The sequence below is a fragment of the Canis lupus genome, chromosome 3 (genome assembly GCF_011100685.1).
Source record: "Canis lupus familiaris isolate Mischka breed German Shepherd chromosome 3, alternate assembly UU_Cfam_GSD_1.0, whole genome shotgun sequence".
Classification (NCBI taxonomy): Eukaryota; Metazoa; Chordata; class Mammalia; order Carnivora; family Canidae; genus Canis; species Canis lupus.
Genome location: NC_049224.1, coordinates 2,354,504 through 2,373,015, shown reverse-complemented (window position 1 = coordinate 2,373,015; position 18,512 = coordinate 2,354,504). Strand labels below are relative to the sequence as shown.

The window sequence follows — 18,512 nt, the reverse complement described above, 5'->3', positions numbered from 1 at the left end:
GGCGGGTTCGGAGGGGCCGTCGGTGTGGGGGCTGCGCGGACAGAGCACCGTGGTTCTCCGGCCTCCTTCCCTCGCTGGGACTGTGGGGAAGGAGACCGGGAAGCTTCGGTGTCGTGAGCTCTTGATCCACTTCCTGTGGGAGTGCCCTAGTTAGATCTTACCTGTTTGAGATTTAAATGTTACTGATGTAGATGTTGTGTTCCCTCCAAGACAGAGCTTCCAAAAACCAAAAACATGTCGTTTCTTAAAATCAGTGTTTATTAGGAAAAAAAAAGAAAAAGCTTCTAGTTTTATTTTTTTTTTCTATTATTAAGTCTTCAAGTATATTGTAGTTACCTGGTGTCATCTTTAACCAAAATTTGCATTCCATGGAATCAAAATGATACACCTTTCCTATCGTGCCTTTACTTCCGTGTCATTTTGAGAATTACTGAAATGAAAAGCCTAAAGGACGTAGACGAGTGCCCAGCTCATAATAAGTTGATCAGTAAGTCGTAGTAGTTATTTATCTAGTGCTTTAGAAATAAAACAATAACAGCACATCATCGTTTTCTTAAATTCAAGACTTGGAATGAAATTTACTCAAATTTGTATTCATGGAAGCAGATGTTAAGGTTTTCACTTGTGGAGAAATCATCAATGTGAACATTTACAGACCCGGAAATCAGCAAGCACCTCGGGGGATAAATTAGGTCGTACAAGGGACAGGTAAGTTGAATGAGTCAATATGGAGAAAAAGGTCATCCAGTCGTGGTAGTTATTACCGTTTTTATTCTTGGCACTTTCAGATGTGAGTACAGTTTTTGAAAATGATAATATTTGCTTTTTAGAAATATCCTCTCCATATTGACTTACTAAATTTATCACTGTTGCAAGAATTGTCATTACAGTTTACGTGTTGAGTGAAGTGGTGTGTACTAGTTCATAGCCCCAAATGTCAGCTCCCATTCATTGGAGACGTTGTCGTGAAAGTAAATACATAAAGGGAAGCTATTTTTATATTTCTTTTTTTTTTAATTATTTTATTTATTCATGAGAGACATAGAGGGGCAGACACAGGCAGAGGGGGAAGCGGGCTCCATGCAGGGAGCCCGACTCAGGACTCGATTCCAGGACCCTGGGGTCATGACCTAAGCTGAAGGCAGCTGCTCAACTGCTGAGCCACCCAGGAGTCCCTCTGATAATTTAAATACAGAACAAAATACTCCCTAAATTGAAGGGATACTACTTAGAATTACAAGCCCTGGTTTTTCAGGACAGGTTTTTTTTTGCTGTTGTTCACTATTTATTGTTAACAATGGTTGTTACCGTTGCCCAACTTGTGCTCTGAACTCGTGGCTCAGTTACCCCTTCTGCCCAGATGCAGATTCGAGACAAAGGAACGAGGGCGACAATGAGATGGATAACCTTGCATCTTTGCAAATACAGAACCTGTATTTTCAGGACACTCACCGAAGACCTGGCTTTGAATCTTAAATGGGTTTTTTTGAGGGTTTATTTTTTACGTGATTTTGTGTCTGTGTCAAATTCAGTTGAACACCCCCTTGGGTGCTCACCTTCGCTTTTCATTTTCCTAGGTGGGTGTGGGCCAGTTGCTGTTGTTGCCTCTTACTGTTAGGACCTGTCCTAATGCCATGTTGAGCGCCACCAATAAAATGCTGAATTCTTGCCACGTGTGAGTCAGGCTCTCTCTTGCTCTTTCTCCCCAGCTGCTGCCTCTCGCGCCAATAGCCACCGGACTATGGCGAGTAGTGTCTGATTCCTTGGTACACTCCTTGGAGGGGTACGCTTTGCATTTCAAAACTGCCAGGATAAGGTGGTTGGGTTGGTGGAGAAGATGGGGCCAACTCCGAGACCCTGCCCACGTAGGTTTTGCGACGATCTGATGGTGCAGAGACACTGAGAGGAGAGGAGGCCTGGACTCCCCGCAAGCCGGCAGTGCTGCGCGGAGTCATGGCCCCGGGCGTTCCCCAGTCCCACCCTCCCCAGACACTTCCGTCTGCCTCTTTTTTCACGCACGGACCGTGTGTCCCCGATGCCTTCCAGGTTTTCTAGCCACGCAAGGCGGAGTACGCTTCTCGGTTTCATTAAGATGGTGCCAGGCAACAAAATCCAAAGGTGCCGCCTCCCTGCCCTGACCCCGTGCCAGTCGTCATCTTTGTTCCTTCCTTCCTGGAAAATGCCCCTTCTTGTTAAAATGCTTAAAATAATTGTCATGTGCACAAATGATACCAATGTGTACTCCTTTGGCAAAAATCCCACACCGTATAGTCTATGCAGGACCTGTGGGTGACTCCTGTCCTGTGCCCCGGAGAGGCAGCCCGGATGCCTGTGCACCCACATGCTCCCTCGCACTGTCTCACGCACACTTGCACGCACACCTGTACAGGGGAGGAATATTACCGTGCTTGGCTTTAGCACGAGGCTCATCACGCCGTGCAAATGCAGCTCTTGCCATTTGCATCGGGCCTGGCTCGCCCGCCACGGAGCTTCCCGTAACGCGGCCGTGCGGGCAGCCTCGCTCCCTGCCCGTTGGGCACCTCGCCCGCCCTCCCCGGCGTCACCGTGGCGCCCGCGCCCACTGGACGTGCCTGTGCTCCCGAGGCCTGTTCGCCTTCGCTGGATGCGTGAGAGCCCCGTGTGCTCCCTTAGTCTCTTACTGTATTGGCGTCTAAAGGGACTACTGCGACACTGAAAAAAGATTTGGGGTGGTTTTAAGGACATTTTGTATTCTCGCAAGCCTGTCCCGTAATTACTTTGTATTATTTTTTTAGTGTCGTTATCATTTTACTACTCAGTTGAGTAGTGCCTGCAGCATATGGGGGCCCGGGCCAGCACCCTCTTCCCCCTTAGGAAATGCCCTGGAGGCAGCTGAGCTGGCGGCCGTGCCCGGAGGCAGGGAGGCCGAGAGGCCCAGAGGCCCCGTGGCCTGGTGTCAACTGCGGATCCCGCGCCCATGGCATGCTGCCCTCTGTCCCGGCCCGTCCCCACCCCTCCCCTCACATGGCTCCCCCCCTTCCCCGGACCGAAGAGAAGCCCTGGGAACTCCTGGCCAGCCATGCCCAGGGGGAGCCCTCTGGCAAAGGCGCCTCTTGCCGCCCAAACGGCGACAATTCTGCGGGTCCCCAATGCTGGGGCTCTCTTCCCGGGCCTTCCAGCGAGTTCTCCTGCGGGACGGCCCGCCGTGGGGGACTCTTGGCCTGGAGTAGGAAAAGGTAGCAGTCCTTTATCTCCCTCACACAGATTCTTCTTTCAAAAGTAATGTTAAAAAATAAAAAGTCCTAAATCCCCTTTGATAACTCAGGGATACCTCCTTGTTTCAATCACTGTTGCAAGGTCTGGTTTGTTCATAGTGATGTGTCAAGTGTGACCTTATTTTAAAAGCCTGTCCTGGCACAGGATTTAAACGAAGTCTTGCTGGGTTGTGAACAGACATTGAGGCTCCTTATAAAGGACGTTTAAGCATTTGCTGCCGCAACAGGATCTGAGCATAACACTGTGCTCCAGAAAGATGATTTTTCTCAACAGAAATGACTTCTTGTTGCCAGAGGTAATAGGAAATTAATTTTTTTCCCGAAGCGTGTTTTTGTGGGAAACGTTTTCCAGAGACACATGACTTGAAATTAAGGACACTCTCCTTTGTAAGACTTTACTTCATTTCGTGTATTCTGTTGACCCCTGAGAGAAAACCCAATGTAGAGAGAGGAGAAAACCTACAGTGCTCGAAACCCTACGGATGCCTCCGTAGATGCGGCGTTCCCCCTAACGCTATGCGGGAACTTCATCCCTGGTGCTGCATTTTGTGTGTCTGGCATCGTTGGTTTTGTCAAAGTTTATCTGTTAAAATTCCGCGTACGTTTCATTGTTTTGGAAAACACTCCAGTTGATGTAAACCTACTACAGGGGAAGTTTGCGTCTAAAGTAATACATTCCCTGGTTCGAAGAAGGTAACTGTTGTCCTAGCATCAGTATATGTGATTTTTTTCCCCCCCTTTTAACTTCCCAATACCAGGGAAGCTGTTTGGGTCAGCTCTCTTGGCAGGTTCTTCTGGTAACTGTCAGAAGGGAAGGTATGTATGTGTATATTCAACTGGACAGGCGTTAGGGGTTCAGTCTGTGGCCGTAAAGCAGGAGGGAAAAGGCCACCTTCTTCCCCCACTCCTGGAGGTCCTGCTGCTCATCCCAGCCGTGTGAACATAGTAAGCTGTTGAAGTCCTCTGGGACTGGGCTCGTTGACTTAGAAGAGTAGCCTCTCGCAGAACAGAACTGTGGATTCTGAAAATCCCATTGATGGAGGCCTCAGCCCATCAGTATTCCTACTTATGCTTCACGGTCCCCGGCACGCGCCTCCCATAAACCTCGGGGGCCTTGGCTAGCTGCATTTACGCTACTGCCCATAAATCCCACTGACTCAAACTTCCTCCCTTTGACTGTTTGCTTTCACCTTCTCTAAGCCCTGGGGATGCTTCTTGGCTCCCAGAAAAAAAGTCCTTACTCTGTTCTCCTGCTCCCCACTTCCCTCCATGTGACCCTCTTTGTCTAAAGAGCGTGCTGGTTGTCCCACACTGTTCAGGTCACGTGTGAGGACTGGTCGGTCACGTCTAACAACCGCAGGTATGGGTCCAAGGCTCTCAGAACCTTCAGAACCTTCCGCCGTATGAAATAGGATAGGGCCACCCTTTCTCCGTTCGACAGCTTGCTTTCCTGATTGCTCTTTCGTAGAAGATCCTTTATCTCTTCTACTCAGTCTGTATTACAAGTGTGAGATTTCTTCCTAACTCCCATCTCCATCTCTGAGATAGACCCGAGCCTTCACTGAGGACCAGAAGATACAGTTAGGGTAGCATGACAGATAGGAATTAGTGAACAGTGTAAGCTTATCCAAAAAAAATAAGTGCTTGATACACCTGGGACTTCTCCAAGCTGTCCTCTGCTTTATGTAGCAAAGGGCGAAATGAATCACTCCATAACAAGGGGTCCTAAGAGATACCAAACTCAATTAAAATCGATTTAACTTCTGGGGAGCGCTCCAGATTATACTCCACAAATACTAATATGGTAATATCAGTTTCGGCCATAAATCATCTCATTGGATCTCGTGTCCCTTTTCCTAGATTATACATCATGGGCAATAATAGGTTGTCTCTTGAACCAACAGAGTGTAAATGTCACTGCTTCAGATTCCCGGTGTGTCTGGGGAAAGGAGGTTCGAGTGGCCCTATTGGGGAATGGCAGTACTGGAGACAGGCGAGCGTGTCCGCTTTCCCCTCCAGGACTCGCTGGAGGATCATTTTGCATGTTCTATTGCATCTGCGTTTATCTCTTCCCAGCCTCTTCATCCTTCTGTTGAGTTACATGTGTTTTCTACCATCTGACAGTTTAAAAAAAAAAAAAAAGAAAGAAAGAAAGAAAGAAAAGAAAGGTGAACAGTGGCATAGTTAGCATGAAAAATGGTGAAGATAGGAATAGAAAACAGGAAAATGTGTGTAACTTTGGAAGTTCTCTACAGTATATTTAAGAAAGGTGGAACAAATAAATTTTTTATTAATGTGTATATATTCTTTTAAATTTAGGAATAGACGGGCAGTCTGTGGAAGTTTCAAATATCGTGGACATCCGAAAAGAACATAACCGTGAGATCGCAATGAGAATTTCCTCCAGCGTAAACAGCCAAAACAGATTTTATACTGACCTGAATGGATACCAGGTGACTTTCCTTTAAAATGTCTAAGTACTGGCTATAATCGTGCGTGACTTTTATGTGTGATAATGGGCCAGTTAAGCGTATCTTTCAAAGGCTCTGAAATTAAGTTTACAAATTAACTCTAAAGTAAAGCTGAATCTTAACAGGTACTTATTGCTTCTGTATGCAACCAGATTTACAAAGTTAGAACAAGTATTTGAGAGATGGGTTGTAGAACATCAGATTTTAAGGATGTATTTTTTTCCTTTTTAAGATTTTATTTATTTATTTGAGAGAGAGTGGGAGAGCGCTTAAGCAGGGGTAGCAGCAGAGGGAAGGGGAGAAGCAGGCGCCCGCTGAGCAGGGAGCCCGATGCGGGACTCTATCCCAGGACCCCGGGGCCATGACCTGAACCTAAGGCAGCTGCTTCACTGACCAAGCCCCCAGGTGCCCCAGGATGTATTTTTTCAAAGGCAGATTTGGTGACTGTTTGCATGTTATAAGTGTCTTGATACCAAAATATATATGAATTTATTGATTAGAAGAAGGGAAAAGTTTCCCTGAAATTTAAAAGAACCCATTACTGCATTATACATTTAAAAGTATATATGTAATAAATTAAATATACACAGACCATTTTCTTGAGAGAGGGAAAAACATATACTCCATCAATCCCTAATTACGTTTCTATTAGACCATGTATGGGTGTTTACCTTTATGCACACACACGTGGACATAGACATAGACACAGAAATGCAGGCATATATCTGTTTAGAAATGTGGGTGGGTGTGCATTTAATCAAAATGTTCACAAAATAGTTTGAAGTAGTAATGAGAAAATGGACTCAAAATTTTTCCAGATTGTCAACTCTCTAATTTAATAGGCCTCTTTTGATTGTTACCTAAATTTCTGTACTCAGAGTATGTGTTTGACAACATATCTTTGAAATAATACTATTAAAAACGTTAGCGTGTTTTTGAGACATTAGCATTTTAGAGTTTTCTGGCTATGAATAGAAATAATTTCCCAACAAATGCTTTTACTTTGTCTGATTTTCAACTGGGTTGAGTGGAAGGGATTGTGAAAATTTTCTCTTCTACAATTTCCTGCAAAGGTTAAATTTAAACCTTTTTCCAAAGCATAAAATATTGCATTATACACTTTGAATTTACATGTTAATTCTTTCACAGCTGTTTGGTTTTCAAATGAAGCCCCGATTTTATGGTGATTCATTTTCCTCGTGTACAAAAGAAACTCTTTTCTTAAAATATTACAGAAGCAATTATTTGTATGTGTGGGTGTATACATGAATGGGGGGAGAAAAACTTAGTAAAAGTGGATAAAAATGTGACTAAATGGGAAAATATTAATTCTAAATTTGTGATCTGAATATTTCTGCTTTTTAAAGAGGCCATTTTTTAAACCTTGGGAAGAGTGGTCCTTGGGCATAACTAGAAATCTACACCCGCAGGTAGGCGGTGAGGGTGGCAGCCCCATCATCATGACAGTGAATGTCCTTTTCACTGAGTATACAAGTTAATTTGAATGGAAAGATCAGGATTGGAAAGATGAAATGGAGAGTCCTTTTTTTAAAGATTTTATTTATCTGTTCATGAGAGACACACAGAGAGAAGCAGAGAGACAGGCAGAGGGAGAAGCAGGCTCCCTGCAGGGAGCCCGATCCCAGGGCTCTGGGGTCACGGCCTGAGCCCAAGGCAGACGCTCCATCGCTGAGCCACCCCAGGCGTCCCAGGAGAATTCTTTCGTAGTGTCTTTTCATTTTTTTCTATTTTTTAGTTTTAGCATTTTACAGTTGTTCCTTCAGTTTCTTAATTCCCTAGGCCTGTGATACAAATTACCACCAACGAGGTGGCTTAAAACAACAGGAATTTACTCTGTCGCAGTTCTGGACACCAGAAATCCCAAACCAAGGTGTCTTGAGAGCCACACTCCCTCCAAGGGCTCCAGGGAGATGTGCTTGCTTGCCTGTCCTAGCTTCTGGTGGTTCCCGGCCGTTCCGGGCACCATCAGCTTGCAGACCTGTGTGCCTCTGCCGCCACAGCATGCCTGCGGTATTGTCCTTGGGTCTCTCTGTGTGTCCCCTGCGTGCAGATTTCCCTCTTAGGAGGATGCCGCTCACCGGATTCGAGACCACTCTAATTGGGTATAACTGGATTATGTCTGTAGGGATCCTGTTGCAAAATAAAGTCACATTCACGGCTTGTGGCTGGCCATGAATTCTGGGGGACACTATTCAGTACAGCCAGTAAGTTGAAGGACGCCCTACAAGGTTGTCATAAAGACTAAAGATGGTATTGGTGAAACACCCAGTACTATGCCTGGTGCTGATGGGCACTCACTACGTGTTCCCCATTACGTTAACTTTGTACTTCTTTCTTTCTTGAGAGCTTTGTCAGACTTTTCATGAGCTGAACAGCAGAGATGCATTTTTCTGTGGTGTGTGTAAGATACCTGATAACACAGGCTCTGTTTGATGTCTCCTCCTGAGGTTTGAGTGAGTCTCCTTGACCCCAACCAGCCTAGTGCACTTTCAGTCAAAAAATAACCGTATTTCACGCATTCACATGCTAGACCAGGAAAAATTGAAATATGGAACTGTCTTCATTGAAACTAAACAAGAAGAGTAAGCACTGAATAATTTTTGAATATAAATACGAATTTTATTATTTTAATGTAATACGTTAGAGGATTTGATGAGGGGATCTGTAGTATTTATTAAAACTGATTCAAGAATCATGAGATATTTTTTGAAAGGGGATAGAGAGCTATTATGCTTAGCATTCATTACAAAAGCAGTGTGTTAGATTTAGATGAGAAATGAATACTTAATACCTTTATAATTTGTTTTATGCAAATATTGGAAAGCTAGAAGACTTTTGTTAAGGATTTTTATTCTGAATTTAAATAGGAATGCCTATTTTAAAAACCTGGATAAGTCCTAACTTTCTCACTTAAAAGTTTTCTGAGATCCTTGTGATTTTTTTTTCATATTGTTTTGAAGACTGTTTTAATTTTTAAAATAGCTCTTCCTATGAACAAGAAAGGAAGCAATACCTTTTTCTCTTTGGAAGAAAAGTCATCTATAGGCAGTACTAATTTTTTTAAAGTACATCTGTAAATATCATTTGATTTCTTCTTCTTTTTTTTTTTTTTTTTTTTTTTTAAAGTCAACTGTTTGGTCTTGTAGATTCAGCCTAGAATGACAATGAGCAAATTACCTCTTCAAGCAAATGTGTATCCGATGACCACAATGGCCTATATCCAGGATGCCAAACATCGCTTGACGTTACTCTCTGCTCAGTCTTTAGGGGTTTCAAGTTTGAAAAATGGTGCGTATTGTTTGGATTCTTTTTTTGCTCTTAACAAGTTTCAGTTCCAAGTGTATAATTTTTCTCTTGGTCATATGTATTAATTATCATCTTCAGACACCACCTGCCTTCTTTTGAGGACCAGACTATTTAGTTAATTTTGGTTTTGTGAGAATAATATAAAATAATGTATTTCCTCTGTCTTCTATGAAGAATGAGGGACCTCAAACTCCATGAAACCATTGCTTCTTAAAGATAATGTATCTCTCCTGGCAGCTCGTGGTTTGCACAAGCCTCTGTCATTGTCATAATTGAATGGCTGTGGAAACGCTCTGGAAGGCAAAGAGGAGAGGGTGCTGGGGAGAAAAGTTAGAAATTCCCAGGGTTGCCCAAGTTCGCAAAGGGGGGAGGGAAGGGTTCAACCCCAGGTCCTTCTCTGAATCACATCGTCCCAGGGCACTACCACCCGAAAGAAGAAAGGGAGTTGAAATGACACAGATGGGGGGGGGGAGGGTATAAAGAGACAAAACTTTAAGGATTCCAAAAGAGAGAACTAGAAGGAGAAAATAAATCATAGACACAGATTAGTGTTTATAAAGCCTTCTATTGGTAGGTGATGTCCTTTATAATATGTATTTTTCATGATCATTTCTTTGCAGTTGCTCCTCTCGCTTACATATTAAGAGTTGCTAAGTCAAATAAATGTCTTAAGGAGCCAGGCAGGAAAAGGAGCGCAGGTGCCTGGCGTGTGTACCCTTTGTCACAAACCCACTTTTTATATTAGGCTTATGCATACGTTCTGAACATCCGCCCACACAAAGCATACTATTTCTCATTTTTATTTGTGGCTTTCATCACACAGAATCAGGAGATGAGGCCATAAAGACATTAATGCCATTATAAGAATAATAACGGCCTCCCACCAGGGTGCAGGCGGGGAGCCGCGGGGCTGCCGCGTGCTGATGGGGCAGCCGCCGCTCAGTGCCAGGCCGTCCTTGCCATGCGGAGGGGCCAGTTTCTGAGGAGCCCAGAAGTCTGGAATTTTTTTATGTTTTGATTTTTAAAAAATTAAGTCAACATTTACAGATTGGGACAGCTTCCCCTAAAATGCCTAGATGTGGTTTGGGGGCAGAGGAGCTGTGTTTCTCAGTTCACCTTTATCAAGGGAAGAGACATAACCGTCCAGTTGGTGATTGCTCCAGTCCTAATGTCTAGCTCCCTATGTAAGAACCCAATTCTGAGAATTCAAGGCAGGGTTTAAAGATGGGTGGCTCAAGAGTCCTACCTGGCGCAGGTGCCCTGCAATAGGCACCCAAAGACGTTTGAATACCTGCAAACATGAAAACAATTTGAGTATACTCCAGGAGATTTACTCAGGCTCACGTATTGTGTGGACTAACATTTGGAGGCAGGAAGAAGAGAGAAATTGCGCTGATCTGGGTGTGAAGCCAGATCTAAGATCTAAGATCAAGCCCTAGGTGGCCACGGGGCAATTAGTCTCAGTGCCCAAGGAGCAAATTCTAGACGGTTGTGTCCTAAAAGAAATATGGAGGTCGTGACAACCAAAATTCTAACCATCGCTGGGGGTTTTATGGATCCCTAACGAGAGAAGAAACAACTAAACAGACTTGGGTTGACTGTGTCGGAATAATAGTCATTAAAATATTTTGTGTATTGCTTTTTTATGCCAAACGATCACTTTAATACCATGACAAATGTGAATGGGCGGATGGATGAATACACATATATTTTTAAGTATTTACGACTAGGGTTTTTTGGGTTTTTTAGTATAAATATATGACTGTGGCCCTGGGTGTTGTTTTTTTTTAGTTTGTTTTGGTTAGAGTTTTTTAGTTTTTTTTTTTTTTTAGTTTGCAGTCTCAAAGCCTAACAGCTCACAACTTAAACTAGAAGAGGTGTGGAATTATTGCACAGCAAATGCAGGAACCAAATATGACCTCTTTCTGAGCTCCAGGAAAGAGGATAGTGATGCCACTTATAATAATACCAGGGAGGGAAGGGGGTATGTGGCAGGTGTCTCCAAATCCTGGGGTTTCTTCAGAGGATCACCATGTATCGAGTAACCTAAATTGTCTTTCAAATCCTTGTTAGACTCTGTGCATCCGTATTTGCCTTGTTATTCAGTGTGTGATGTACGTTCCCTTAATGAGCCTCATAAACCTCTTTAAATTCCAAATGCCGCCACTAAAAATTTTGGAGGACGTGATTTACATTTCAGGTTAATTTTTAAATCTCAAATTTTTGATCTGTCTCATTTTTTAAGTCTCTTAACCAGATTTTTAGCAGACAACAATGAAGAAGAACAGAAACACAATCCTGGTTTTTGCGTTTACACTAGTTGTTTTGAGAAAAGCCCTTGTTGATACTGTGGGTTGTACGGATCTGTGTCCTTGGCTTAAATCAGGATCGTGCCTAAACTTATGTGATCCTCCCTGGATGTTTGTATTAAATAACCCTGGCCAGTTTGTCTGTTTGTTTGTTTGTTAGGTCAGATTGAAGTTATCATGGATCGAAGACTCATGCAAGATGATAATCGCGGCCTTGAGCAAGGTGTCCATGATAACAAGGTTACAGCTAATTTATTTCGAATACTCCTGGAAAAAAGAAGTGTTGTGAATATGGTAGGAAAAAAAATAATTCGCACATTCTGATGTTGATTATTCTTTGCCACTCAAAATTTGAAATTATGACTTTCCACATTATTATTTTTTTTAATGATTTAGTTTCCAGTATTGAGATACCTTTATAAGAGATTTAGCCTAAACTGACAAGATGGAAAGATATGTAAGAAAACTTCAGTTTCACTTACGTAGGGTTTGCATTTAGGTCATCTTATTTATTTATTTATTTATTTTGTGTTTCTTATGTAGATGTAAAATAACGTTAAGGAACCAGTTGGGGTGAAAGTTTCTGCAATTATTTTGAAAGAAAATAAGCATTGAATTTAAGGATAGAATGTTAGCGCGTGCTTATTAGGAAATTTTGATTAGTAAAAAATGTTTTTTGAGACCTTAGTGTACTTATTCTGGTCTTAGACTCAACTGAAAGCGGATTTACTCATGTGTCTTGTTCAGTTTTCATTTCTCAAAACAAAACCCCAGCATCCCATTAAGCAGTCCGCCTAAAGCTCAGTTGGATGTAGACCAACATGACAATACCTTCTTAGGGCAGCACAAGAGTCGTCACCCCTGTCCTCCCTACCTGACTCCTTCCCCACCTCCCATGGCCCTCCGCTCGGCCCTTATTCTCTTTCTTTCTTTTTTATGATTAGGTTGTTGATGTGGTGGGTGATGGGGCGTGAGTGGTATGTGGAGTTGTGGGGAGTGTGCTGGTATTCGGGTATCGTTATTTTCTGGTGCTTTTTTTCTTGCGTTCTGAGTCTTTCGTTATGTTATTGTTGTTCGTTATGTTTCGTTTTTCTTTTCTTTTTATAATTCCTTTGTCACGTAAGTACATTCGTCATTCATGTCCTTCTTCCTTCCTTCCTTCCTCTTCCTTCTTTTCTTTCTTTCTTGTCCTTATTTATTATAATGAGAGACATAGAGAGGGAGAGACACAGGCAGGGGGAGAAGCAGGCTCCCTGCAGGGAACCCGATGCGGGACTCAATCCCGGGACCCCAGGGTCACACCCCGGGCCAACAGCGGGTGCCCCACCGCTGAGCCCCCCCCCCCCCCGACCCCTCCTTTTCTCCACCCCCCTGTGGTCCTTCCTGCTCTGGCGATAAAAGCCCCACATGCGTCTCCCCAGATCTGGTCCCCTCTTGGCCGCAGAGCCATCCCTCCCTGTGTCCTGCTCCTCGGACCCCCCCCCCCGCCCGGCCTGCCCATCAGGAGCCTCCCGACGCCCTCCCCCTCCCGGCAGCACCCCCGGGGGCGTCCCTCCTCTGCTCCCAGAGATGCTTCTCCATCCTTCTCCGTCCTTCTCCGTCCTTCTCCTCTTGAGCGGCGGTATGGCCCCTGCGAGGACACTGTCCTGCCCGAGCAGTTCCCATGTGGCCTCTCATGGACCTCGGCCACCGCCCCAAGCAACCCCAGATGCTTCCCCAGTCGTTCCGCTCTTCTTTTCCTGCCACGTTGGTTCTCAGTCAGGGTTGGTCTGCTTGGTCTGTTTTTTTTTCCCAAAACTCAGTCTGACCTCCGTGCCCCGTTCTTCACGCCCCAAGGTCTGTCTGGTCACCGGCCTCCCTGTGAAGGCCGTGGTCCTCACGCGGCGGGGAGCCCATCCTGGGCCCGCGGCTCCGTGTGGCCCCTCGCGCTGCCCTCCCCCCCTTCTGCCCAGCCCCCTCCCCCGCGGCCTGCGCCCCGGGCACCTGCTGACCCCTGCTGCCCCTGCACCTGCTGCCCGGCCCCCTCCCCCACGGCCTGTGCCCCGGGCACCTGCTGCCCCCTGCTGCCCCGGCACCTGCTGCCCGGCCCCCTCCCCCACGGCCTGCGCCCCGGGCACCTGCTGCCCCCTGCTGCCCCAGCACCTGCTGCCCGGCCCCCTCCCCCGTGGCCTGCGCCCCCGGCACCTGCTGCGCCCTGCTGCATCCCCCTACCTGCTGCCCGACCCCCTCCCCCACGGCCTGCGCCCCCGGCACCTGCTGCCCTGGCCCCCGCGCGGGGCCCTGGGTCGTGGCTGTGGCCACAGCTCACCGGCTGTGGCTTGTACCCGAGCGCCCAGACCCGCCGCCCTCTGCCTCCTCAGAACCACACATCCAGGTGCTCCCCTGATCCTCGTCTCGCTCCTCTTTTGACCACGGCTCTGCTGAGCGCCGGGCCCTGTTCCGCTGCTTCTAGACTTGTCCCCGGTGGAGGAAGCACCGTATCTGTTGCACGAATGAATACGCGATGCACAAATGAGTGAGCGGCTGTAGTGCCTCGGGCCACCGTGTTACCCCTGCTGTACCCTGCCCTGTGCCCTCCTGTGCCCTGCCCCGTGCCCTGCCCCATGCCGTGCTGTGCCCTGTCATGTGCCCTGCCCCGTGCCCTCCTGTGCCCTGCCCGTGCCCTGCTGTGCTGTGCCCTGCCCGTCCCACTGTGCATGTTCTCGCCCTGCTGCTACATCCGGGGACTTGGGTCCTGCAGCTCCTGGTGCCCCTCAGGGCCCCTGGCCTGGGGTAGGTGTTCCATAAATAAAACACCAGTTGATTGAACGAACCGGCAACAGCTCATTAAAGCAAAGACTTCTTCCAGGATCTAGAATCTTTTAGGAAAAAAGATTTTAATATCCATTTTTAGATGTCAGGATTTATACCAGTTCTTGGGACGCATGGTTTAAATCAATTACTGACAAGATAGCTTAATTTTAGGACTCAAACTGCATAGGAAAATCATTGTCTGAGTGCTGGCAGCTACACTCTTTCTCCTCCTGAAAATGTTTCTGGCTTTTATGATTTTTTTTTCTTCTCTATATAGACACTAATTTGCAAAGCTTCTGTTAACTATGGCAGTAAGAATTTCCATGTCAGATCTATAAAGCTTTCACTTAGAAGGGAAATAATTTGTTTATTCCCATTCAAAAAACTCCTTGGATAGTAATTGATTGAAATTTGATCCAATGTGTTTGTAATCCTTTGTTGGTTAAATTTTTCTTTTGCTCAACTATAGATTCCTGGACTTAAATCAATAGTGTCTTTTAAATAAAAAATGAACCAGAGAAGAGAAAAATACGTTTTAATTTCTAGCGAAATTGATTTAAAAGACGTTCGATTAACAAACGCTCCATCCCGTATAATGTGAACTTTCTAGACGGCGTCTTTATTTTCAACTCAGACTCTAGTGTTTAAAATGTCGATGGGGAGGCGCCGCGGCGAGGAGCCGGTTCTGTCAAGGAAGGCATCTGGGTAGAAAGTCCTAAGCCTGCAGCCCCCTGGGGGTAACCGGGGTGACTAAGGGGAATGGAGGCCTGTTCTCGAGTGTTCTGCGGAGACGCGGGGAGAACGGGCCCTGGCATGACGACAGTCTCCGTGAGATGTGCGGGTGCCCTGCGGATGGCTGGGGCCGTGTGACGGTGATGCTCATCCGTGCAAAATGACAATCGTCCCTCTGGCACCGACCCTTTAGGTTTTGTTTCTTTGAGACTTAACTCCCTGTCCCTTCCTGCGTGGAGAGCGCTGAGCCGAGAGCTGGAAGTGTTCAGGCATTACAGCTGTGTCACTCTACCCTGGGATGCCAGCTCTTTACGTGGTAGGAGGGCCAGCCGAGAGACAGGAGATGAAAAGCCCGAATGCTTGCAGGGATCTGAAAAGAGATGGAATGAGGGAGGCCGGTCACGTCTTACGGGCAAACACCTCAGTTAGGTGACCCCAGGGCTGTGATGAGCACAAGGACGCATCCCACCAAGGAGCTAGAACTCAGCCGCCCTCGAGGGAACGTGGGGGCCCAGGGTGACTTGGATCTCCAGTATCGTGGGGGCGGGGGGGGAACTCACCTGTTTTGGGGAGTTTTTGTTATTGTTGCTGACAATTTCAATGTGACACCTCCTGGATTTTTTTTTCTCTTTTTGAGAGCTGGCCAACTGTTGAATACCACACAGACCTCCCAAACCTATCTACAGGCAGATTTAGCCCATGTGTCACCAGGCTCCACCTCTGCACTAAATGAGATTTATTTCCAAATCTTACGATTCTTTACATTTTCACTGATTATTTCTTCTGTCTCTGGCTTTTTACTGCATCCTTTCCCCAACTGCATTTTTTTCCTCTCGTTTATTTATATTTGCTGGTTAATAGATGAAGTTCAAAAAAATAAAAAACCTTTATCGTGTTCCCACCAGGTATCAGGTTGTACTGAATAAGCAAAAGGGACTCAAAAATATCATCTATTATCTTAGGTCATTTATTTAGCAAGTTTTGATGTAGATGAATGGAAGCCTTTGATGTTTAGGGATCAGATAACTTAAGTGGAGCCCAGCGAGTAGTTCTGACGTGTGACATAGAAGGGCTGGATCCCAATGGGGAGCTCAACTTGGTGTGGCCTGGATCGGAATGTGCTAGAAACTATTTATAGTTTCACACAGGCTGCAAGGAGCAGGCTAGACTCGAACAGCTTGACGCCTCCCAGCCCACAAGAACCCAATGATGTTGATAGTAGTGCACTTGTTACTACAAGGCTGGGGAATTCATTTACCACTTAAACAAACGCATAAAATTTCCTAAAGCAAACACGTGTTACAAGCCTTGGGTGTATCCTAAAGGTTACAGCTCAGACTCCCTTTCCAGGAGATTGATCAAAAAGTGGTAATTCGCCAGATAAATATTTTGCTGAGACCCTCGTTGCTGTAAAAATGTCCAGAAAGGGCACGGATCGTGGAGCCTCCCGCGGGGTTCAGTCGCGCCCTGCCTGGCCGGTGCCCGCTGCCTTCCCAGCCCGGAGCCGCGGCGCCTCCTCAGCTCGGTGGGGACAGTGAAGGGCCCCACTGCTGAGTTCTCCGAGGGACTTAGGTTCGTGACGCTGTTCGCTTCACTGAGACCTTTCATGAACGCCTTTCTGAGTCTGAATCATTTTCTGAATCCGAAACTGGTTAAAGGATGAGACTCGTGCATTGGACTCCAAAAGGAGCTGTCTGTCCTATGAGGTTGGGAGCGTGTCTGGGGTCACGGTTCCCGACCCACGTCCCCGGAGCTGTGTCACCCTGAGAGCTGAGATCCTCTCCGGGGGCTGTTAAGCTTGGGCTTCCTGGGGCCCACCCCTGGAGAGCCTGTTTACGGAGATTTGGGCTAGTGCCTGAGGATCTGGGTTTAAAGCTCCCCAAGCCATTCTTTTTTTTTTTTTTTTTGAGATTTTTTTTTTCATTTATTTTGAGGGAGAGAGAGAGCGCAAAGGAGTACATGGAAGGAGAGGGAGACGCAGACTCCCCGCTGAGCAGGGAGCCCAACACGGGGCTCGACCCCAGGACCGGGACCCTGGCTTCATGACCTGGGCCGAGGGCAGAGGTGCAACTGACGGAGCCATCCAGGTGTCCCCTCCCCACACCCAGTATTGCTCCATGTGGCCAGTGTTGAGCGCTGAGCATCAGGGGACCTGGCTGGGTCGGTGTGCACATCCCTGTTTGCGGGGTCTGCACAATCCATCAGGAAGTCTCCCACCTGCTCCCCTAGGCGTCCGGGGATTCCTCCAAGAGCCGAGAACAAAGCCAGAGAGCTCTTCCTGAATGTTATTTGACCTAGAAATGGACTTCATGCCTTCCGAGTCTCATACGGCAGGTGTCTTCTTTTCTGTTGGAATCTTTTATCTTTTATTACTGAAAAAGTGATTTTGTCAGCAATCCTGACCTACATTATGAAGTCCTTTGATCTTGGAGTACATTTAAAGTTTCTTGTTGAAACTGTTCCCTCACTATTCAACAACATGCGTGAAATTTCAGCAGTTCTGGAGAATATGATTTTATACGCTTTACTTAATCTTTCTTTCAGAAGAGGAGTGTGGAACGGGTACTTCGTTTTTACCGCTCTTTTAGACCTAATATTTTTTGTCAGCATCTTAATATTGCAGTGTCCCTCTGCTGCCTTTAATTTTTTTTTTCTCTCTCTCTCTTTCTCCATAGTCTGAATTGTAATGACATCTACAGTTCACTGCTGGCAAGATGCTTGTCACTCTTTGCTAACACCCTCTGTTCAGTGCTAATCTGACATTCTGAGTTTTAAGCTCTGTATCTTCTATAAATCCTATCTTTTCACACAGATAAGTAGCCAAGCCTTTCATCTGAGCCCCATATTACAGAAAAAAAAAAGGATGCAAAATCAAAAGCTATCAGTGAAATGGACAGTTTAAAAAAAAGATGCAAAATTAAATTTGTCCTGCCTGTCACTGCTGATCAGAAAACCTTTCTATGTAAATTATTTTCTCTTCTCAGTGTTTTTCTCTGTGTGCTTTTATACCTCAGGCGTTATTGGTTAAGGCTCTGCTTAGTCATTGATTTAATTGAGTGTGTCATCCACCATACGCATATGCCCAGCCCTGGCAGACGTATTTAATGTTTGAACATCCTGAACCACTTATCCGGAAGTATATATACCATAGCAATGACTAAATTACTTTTAAATTATACTGAATAATTGTGTACTAGGTAAATATGTACTAACTACTCCATAACATACATGAGAGTTTTCGTTCAGTGGCAGTGATTTATCAAATTTAACAGACGGGGATCCCTGGGTGGCGCAGCGGTTTGGCGCCTGCGTTTGGCCCAGGGCGCGATCCTGGAGACCCGGGATCGAATCCCACGTCGGGCTCCTGGTGCATGGAGCCTGCTTCTCCCTCTGCCTGTGTCTCTGCCTCTCTCTCTCTCTCTCTCTCTGTGTGACTATCATAAATAAATAAATTTAAAAAAAAAAAGAAGGCAAATTTAAAAAAAAAAACAAATTTAACAGATGATCAGGGATGCTACCTCTGTTTTTAAAAAATCTTATTTATTCCGAGAGTTTCCCCCCCCCAAAAAAAAATCTGCCATTGGTTAACATCTATAGAGCATAGCTTTGGATCCTTACGAAGTGTC

General features: G+C 45.7%; 1 protein-coding gene across 1 annotated transcript in view; it reads left to right on the top strand.

The window, feature by feature from the left end:
- Positions 1–18,512, top strand: part of MAN2A1 (mannosidase alpha class 2A member 1) — a 161,497-nt gene that overhangs the window by 132,288 nt on the left and 10,697 nt on the right. Inside the window, exons 17-19 of the mRNA XM_038532169.1 lie at positions 5,574–5,707; positions 8,893–9,034; positions 11,522–11,655. Of these exons, the coding sequence (XP_038388097.1) occupies positions 5,574–5,707; positions 8,893–9,034; positions 11,522–11,655 (410 nt within the window). The remainder of the gene's footprint in view (positions 1–5,573; positions 5,708–8,892; positions 9,035–11,521; positions 11,656–18,512) is intronic.